This window comes from Oncorhynchus clarkii, chromosome 7 (assembly GCF_045791955.1).
Source record: "Oncorhynchus clarkii lewisi isolate Uvic-CL-2024 chromosome 7, UVic_Ocla_1.0, whole genome shotgun sequence".
In the NCBI taxonomy this organism is placed as follows: Eukaryota; Metazoa; Chordata; class Actinopteri; order Salmoniformes; family Salmonidae; genus Oncorhynchus; species Oncorhynchus clarkii.
In genome coordinates this window covers 6,521,587-6,529,086 of record NC_092153.1, presented here as the reverse complement: position 1 = coordinate 6,529,086, position 7,500 = coordinate 6,521,587, and the positions used below count along the sequence as shown (strand labels likewise).

Here is a 7,500-nt window from a genome sequence, read left to right as displayed (position 1 = left end):
TATAACGTTTATATGTAATGTTTATCTATATGTGTGTGTGTGTGTTCCCAGGTGCTGGGCTGGATCAGTGAAGGAGAGGTGATGTTGTCTTCCTGTATGGTGAACTCCAGCTCTCTGTCCGAGGCTGAACAGCTACAGAGAGAACATGAGCGCCTCCAACAGGCCATAGAGGTAACTACACCCACTGCAAACCAGTCACTGTAATGCAAACAAACTCTATTGACATAAAGCAATGTTGTCAAATCAGTTTTTATAAGTGTTCCTCTCTCTCTTTTTAATCCCCCCCTCGCCCCCATTTGGTCCCTCTCTACCCTTTCCCTCTCCCCTTCTCCTCCCCCCAGTCTCTGCTTCATGCTGACTCTCTCCAGAGGACCCACCAGGTGGCGCTGGCGCTGCAGCAGCGGGCAGAGCTGCTGGTGAGGGCGGGCCACTACGACCCAGAGGCAGTGAGGGCGTGTGCCCAGACGGTGGCGCTACACTGGCAGACCCTGATGCTGCGAATGGAGGACCGCCTCAAACTGGTCAACGCCTCCGCAGCCTTCTACCGGACCTCACAACAGGTGAGTCAGAGTCACTATCTCCTTATCAACCTAAACCCTAACCCTTGTGTCCACACCCACGTTCAACCCTAACCCTTGTGTCCACACTCACGTTCAACCCTAACCCTCGTGTCCACACCCACGTTCAACCCTAACCCTCGTGTCCACACCCACGTTCAACCCTAACCCTCGTGTCCACACCCACGTTCAACCCTAACCCTCGTGTCCACACTCACGTTCAACCCTAACCCTCGTGTCCACACTCACGTTCAACCCTAACCCTCGTGTCCACACTCACGTTCAACCCTAACCCTCGTGTCCACACCCACGTTCAACCCTAACCCTTGTGTCCACACCCACGTTCAACCCTAACCACAAACCTAATCCCCACACCTCTTGTAGCCTCAGCCCAGGATTTAATAACCAGCTATAATAGCAGGATTTAATAGCCAACTTTAATAACAGGCTATAATAACCAGCTGTAATAACAGGCTATAATAACCAGCTGTAATAGCAGGATTTAATAGCCAACTGTAATAACAGGCTATAATAACCAGCTGTAATAGCAGGCTATAATAACCAGCTGTAATAGCAGGCTATAATAACCAGCTGTAATAACAGGATTTAATAACCAGCTGTAATATCAGGCTATAATAACCTGCAGTAATAGCAGGCTATAATAACCTGCTGTAATAGCAGGCTATAATAACCAGCTGTAATAGCAGACTATAATAACCAGCTGTAATAGCAGGCTATAATAACCAGCTGTAATAGCAGGATTTAATAACCAGCTGTAATATCAGGCTATAATAACCAGCTGTAATAACAGGCTATAATAACCAGCTGTAATAGCAGGATTTAATAACCAACTGTAATAACAGGCTGTGATAACCAGCTGTAATAACAGGCTATAATAACCAGCTGTAATAGCAGGCTATAATAACCAGCTGTAATAGCAGGATTTAATAACCAGCTGTAATATCAGGCTATAATAACCTGCTGTAATAGCAGGCTATAATAACCAGCTGTAATAGCAGGATGTAATAACCAGCTGTAATAGCAGGATTTAATAACCAGCTGTAATATCAGGCTATAATAACCAGCTGTAATAACAGGCTATAATAACCAGCTGTAATAGCAGGATTTAATAACCAACTGTAATAACAGGCTGTAATAACCAGCTGTAATAACAGGCTATAATAACCAGCTGTAATAGCAGCCTATAATAACCAGCTGTAATAGCAGGCTATAATAACCAGCTGTAATAGCAGGATTTAATAACCAGCTGTAATATCAGGCTATAATAACCTGCTGTAATAGCAGGCTATAATAACCGGCTGTAATAGCAGGATGTAATAACCAGCTGTAATAGCAGGATTTAATAACCAACTGTAATAACAGGCTATAATAACCAGCTGTAATAACAGGCTATAATAACCAGCTGTAATAACAGGCTATAATAACCAGCTGTAATAGCAGGCTATAATAACCAGCTGTAATAGCAGGCTATAATAACCAGCTGTAATAACAGGCTATAATAACCAGCTGTAATAGCAGGCTATAATACCCAGCTGTAATAACAGGCTATAATAACCAGCTGTAATAACAGGCTATAATAACCAGCTGTAATAGCAGCCTATAATAACCAGTAGTATTAGCAGCCTATAATAACCAGCTGTAATAGCAGGCTATAATAACCAGCTGTAATAACAGGCTATAATAACCAGCTGTAATAGCAGGCTATAATAACCAGCTGTAATAACAGGCTATAATAACCAGCTGTAATAGCAGGCTATAATAACCAGCTGTAATAGCAGGCTATAATAACCAGCTGTAATAGCAGGCTATAATAACCAGCTGTAATAGCAGGCTATAATAACCAGCTGTATTAGCAGGCTATAATAACCAGCTGTAATAGCATGATTTAATAACCAGCTGTAATAGCAGGCTATAATAACCAGCTGTAATAGCAGGCTATAATAACCAGCTGTAATAGCAGGCTATAATAACCAGCTGTAATAGCAGGCTATAATAACCAGCTGTAATAGCAGGCTATAATAACCAGCTGTAATAGCAGGCTATAATAACCAGCTGTAATAGCAGGCTATAATAACCAGCTGTAATAACAGGCTATAATAACCAGCTGTAATAACAGACTATAATAACCAGCTGTAATAGCAGGCTATAATAACCAGCTGTAATAGCAGGCTATAATAACCAGCTGTAATAGTGTTAGAGGAATTCTAAATTCCTATATGTTTTGTAGCCAAAACCAAATTCACACTCTTATCTATTTCATAATAGGTTGTAAGTTTATCATTTTGCAGGAAATAGCAAGAGACCAGTCTTAAAAACAGGTTCAGCATTTATTCTTGATGAGTACTGACCCAAAATACAAAGAACATTACATTTTAAAGAGAGAACATAAAATGACATCATCAGTTTCTCACACTCTCTCCGATCCACACAATAGCGCAGTGTCTTCAGGTCTGGAGATCTTCTTCTACTCCCCTCATAAAACAAACATTCCAATCTGTCTAAAATATATACTTTTCTCCACTAATGGAACATCAAAGATCATTCTTATCTGTCAGAAAATATATACCATCCCTCTCCCTAAAACCTGCAAGTTACAGACAATTAATTCATTTTACCTACATTTTCGGTCCTAGTTTAACCAAGAACCCATACATTTCATACCATAACATAATAGTATTAAAACTTAATGGTTCTAATAAAAATGTATACATAATTAATAATTTCAACTATAATTTCCTCCAACAAATAGCAGGCATTAATAACCAGCTGTAATAGCAGGCTATAATAACCAGCTGTAATAGCAGGCATTAATAACCAGCTGTAATAGCAGGCATTAATAATCAGCTGTAATAGCAGGCTATAATAACCTGCTGTAATAGCAGGCTATAATAACCAGCTGCAATAGCAGGCTATAATAACCAGCTGTAATAACAGGCTATAATAACCAGCTGTAATAACAGGCTGTAATAACCAGCTGTAATAACATGCTATAATAACCAGCTGTAATAGCAGGCTATAATAACCAGCTGTAATAGCAGGCTATAATAACCAGCTGCAATAGCAGGCTATAATAACCAGCTGTAATAGCAGGCATTAATAACCAGTTGTAATAGCAGGCTAAAAATAAACAGTTATAATAGCAGGCTATAATAACCAACTGTAATAGCAGGCTATAATAACCAACTGTAATAGCAGGCTATAAATAACCAGCTGTAATAGCAGGCTATAATAACCAGCTGTAATAACCGGCTATAATAACCAGCTGTAATAGCAGAATTTAATACCCGGCTGTAATAACAGGCTATAATAACCAGCTGTAATAACAGGCTATAATAACCAGCTGTAACAACAGGCTATAATAACCAGCTGTAATAGCAGGCTATAATAACCAGCTGTAATAACAGACTTTAATAACCAGCTGTAATAACAGGCTATAATAACCAGCTGTAATAGCAGGATTTAATAACCAGCTGTAATAACAGACTTTAATAACCAGCTGTAATACCAGGCTATAATAACCAGCTGTAATAGCAGGATTTAATAACCAGCTGTAATAGCAGTGGCTGGAGATCCAGCACCATTCAATCGGACAGAGACATCATTGGAATTCAGAGGTTCAGCACCACATGGCACTGGACAGCAACCATGTGTATATACTCAGGCATACTGTATGTTTGTTTCCCCCCAGGTATGTGGTGTGTTGGAGAGCCTGGAACAGGAGTATCGTAGGGACGAAGACTGGTGTGGTGGCGGAGAGAGGCAGGGGAGCAGGGGCCAGCCGGAGCACCTCATTCCCCTCATCAACAAACACATGGAACAAAAAGAAGCCTTCCTCAAGGTACAGAGAGAGAGAGAGAGAGAGAGAGGACAGAAAGCGAGAGGAAAGAAAGACAGAGAGAGGACAGAAAGACGAAGCGAGGACAGAAAGGCAGAGATATGACAGAAAGATGTATAGAGGACATAAAGATGGATAGAGGACAGAAAGATGGATAGAGGACAGAAAGACGGATAGAGGACAGAAAGACGGATAGAGGACAGAAAGACAGATAGAGGACAGAAAGACAGATAGAGGACAGATAGAGGACAGAAAGACGGATGGAGGACAGAAAGACAGATAGAGGACAGAAAGACGGATAGAGGACAGAAAGACGGATAGAGGACAGAAAGACGGATAGAGGACAGAAAGACAGATAGAGGACAGAAAGACGGATAGAGGACAGAAAGATGGATAGAGGACAGAAAGACGGATAGAGGACAGAAAGACAGATGGAGGACAGAAAGACAGATAGAGGACAGAAAGACAGATAGAGGACAGAAAGACGGATAGAGGACAGAAAGACGGATAGAGGACAGAAAGACAGATAGAGGACAGAAAGACGGATAGAGGACAGAAAGACGGATAGAGGACAGAAAGACGGATAGAGGACAGAAAGACAGATAGAGGACAGAAAGACGGATAGAGGACAGAAAGACGGATAGAGGACAGAAAGACGGATAGAGGACAGAAAGACGGATGGAGGACAGAAAGACGGATAGAGGACAGAAAGACGGATAGAGGACAGAAAGACGGATAGAGGACAGAAAGACAGATAGAGGACAGAAAGACAGAGAGAGGACAGAAAGACGGATGGAGGACAGAAAGACGGATGGGAATGGTAAAGACAGTTTTTAGCTACAGTCTCTGTTGGTATGTTTTAACCCCTTGTTTCCTGCAGGCATGCACCCTGGCCAGACGCAACGCAGAGGTCTTCCTCAAGTACATCCACCGCAACAGCGTTACTATGGCAACCATCTCCGGGCACAGTGCAGGCGCAGAGGTCACTGGTCACTCCCGTGTGCCTGAGCAGCAGGTCAAAGGTGAGCCAACACACAGTTACATTACACATGAACACATATACATATACACACACACACACACACACACACACACACACACACACACACACACACACACAGAGAGACAGAAGAGCATCCGTATGCATGATGATGATATTTCTGCCACTGTGTTTATACCTGGCAGTGTAAATGTGTGTTCCTCTTATAGGTATCCTCAGTGAGCTCCTGCAGAGGGAGAACAGGGTTCTACATTTCTGGACTCTGAAGAAGCGTCGTCTGGACCAGTGTCAACAGTACCTGCTGTTCCAGAGCCACACCCAACAGGTGAGTTTGCCACGACTCCTTTAGATGAGTCCACACCCAACAGGTGAGCTTGCCACACCTCCTTTAGATGAGTCCACACCCAGTTTGGGAAACCTGAATTTGAGATGTAAAATTATAACAGAGCCATGTTGGCCCCCAGACAATTACATTACCCTGAAAATGGTTTGTCCTCCCTCTCTCTCTGTCTCTCTGTCTCTGTCTCTGTCTCTCTCTCTCTCTCTCTCTCTCTCTCTCTCTCTCTCTCTCTCTCTCTCTCTCTCTCTCTCTCTCTCTCTCTCTCTCTCTCTCTCTCTAGGCGTTGGATTGGCTGCAACAGAGTGGTGAGCACTACCTGTCCACTCACACATCGCCAGGGGCAACCAGTGCAGAGACCCAGGACCTGCTGGCTCAACACAGGGAATTCTGCATCTCGGCTAAGGTGAACACACACACACACACACTCAGACCCACTCACATACACAAATGCTTACTCACACACTACAAAGGTGATGTGTATATCAGAACAGTTCCCACAATCAATTTATCCCCTCTACCTCCTCCCAGCACACTCAGGAGAAGGTGCACCTGCTGATTCAGCTGGCAGAGAGCATGCTGGGTAAGGGCCACTCCCACAGGGTGGAGCTACGGAGGTGTGTGTCGACGGTGGACAAGCGCTACCGAGAGTTCTCCATGCGCATGGGCCAGTACCGGAACACACTGGAGACGGCACTGGGAGGCTGCACTCAGGTGTGTGTGAAGGTTGGAGTGTGTGTTTCTTGACGACTAGTTGCTTTCCATGTGTGTGAGGGTGACTGAATGTGTTTGGCTGGTGGGTGTATGTGTGTGTGTGTCTCAGATTCCAGGTCAATCAGAGATAGATTGATTTATGCATGGGCTTTTTGCCAATGTCTGTTTCCTTCATGTCAATGAAGTTCTCTGAGAGGTATTGAATTGTCTCTGTGTACGGTGTCCCCTGTAGGACAATAAGGACCTGGAGCTGGAGCTCATCCCCAACAGCCTCTCTGACTCTGACCCCGAAGTGAACCTGAACGACCCTAACCACGAGGTCAGCGACGAGAAGAGGAGGACGGCCAGGAAGAAAGAGTGAGTCCAACAGAGAAAGAGAGAGAATGAGAGAGAGGGGGAAACGGAGAGAGGGTACGTGTGTGTGTGTGTGTGTGTGTGTGTGTGTGTGTGTGTGTGTGTGTGTGTGTGTGTGTGTGTGTGTGTGTGTGTGTGTGTGTGTGTGTGTGTGTGTGTGTGTGTGTGTGTGTGTGTGTGTGTGTGTGTGTGTGTGTGTGTGTGTGTGTGTGTGTGTGTGTGTGTGAGAGAGAGAGAAGAGGGAGAGACAGAGAGATGGTGGGATAATTGTATTTATTGAAAAAGAAGCCAGTTTCTTGGTACTCCTACAGGTATATCATGTCAGAGCTTCTCCAGACAGAGAGGGTGTATGTGAAGGATCTGCAGGAGTGTATTGATACCTACCTGTGGGAGATGACCAGTGGCTCTGAAGAGATCCCCACCAGGATCGCCAACAAGGATGACGTTGTCTTTGGGAACATCCAGGACATTTATGAGTTCCATAACAGGTGTGTATATCACAGTCTGTATAGCACAAGCTGTGTGTAATGTATGGTGTTTAGCACATATCATTAAATAGAACACAAATGGAATTTATCCCAAGCCAATATGGCCGCCATTATCCCATTCTAGAGTTCTGCAGGTCTATGACATTATACTGTATGTCTCTATGGTATAGCACAGAGGTATTACAATATTACCT

At 43.7% G+C, this 7,500-nt stretch overlaps 1 protein-coding gene across 1 annotated transcript in view; it reads left to right on the top strand.

The window, feature by feature from the left end:
• Window positions 1–7,500, top strand: part of LOC139412770 (kalirin-like) — a 67,855-nt gene that overhangs the window by 27,900 nt on the left and 32,455 nt on the right. Inside the window, exons 17-25 of the mRNA XM_071159471.1 lie at window positions 52–171; window positions 342–560; window positions 4,267–4,416; window positions 5,294–5,435; window positions 5,623–5,738; window positions 6,034–6,156; window positions 6,282–6,464; window positions 6,697–6,821; window positions 7,130–7,306. Coding sequence (XP_071015572.1) covers window positions 52–171; window positions 342–560; window positions 4,267–4,416; window positions 5,294–5,435; window positions 5,623–5,738; window positions 6,034–6,156; window positions 6,282–6,464; window positions 6,697–6,821; window positions 7,130–7,306 — 1,355 coding nt within the window. The remainder of the gene's footprint in view (window positions 1–51; window positions 172–341; window positions 561–4,266; window positions 4,417–5,293; window positions 5,436–5,622; window positions 5,739–6,033; window positions 6,157–6,281; window positions 6,465–6,696; window positions 6,822–7,129; window positions 7,307–7,500) is intronic.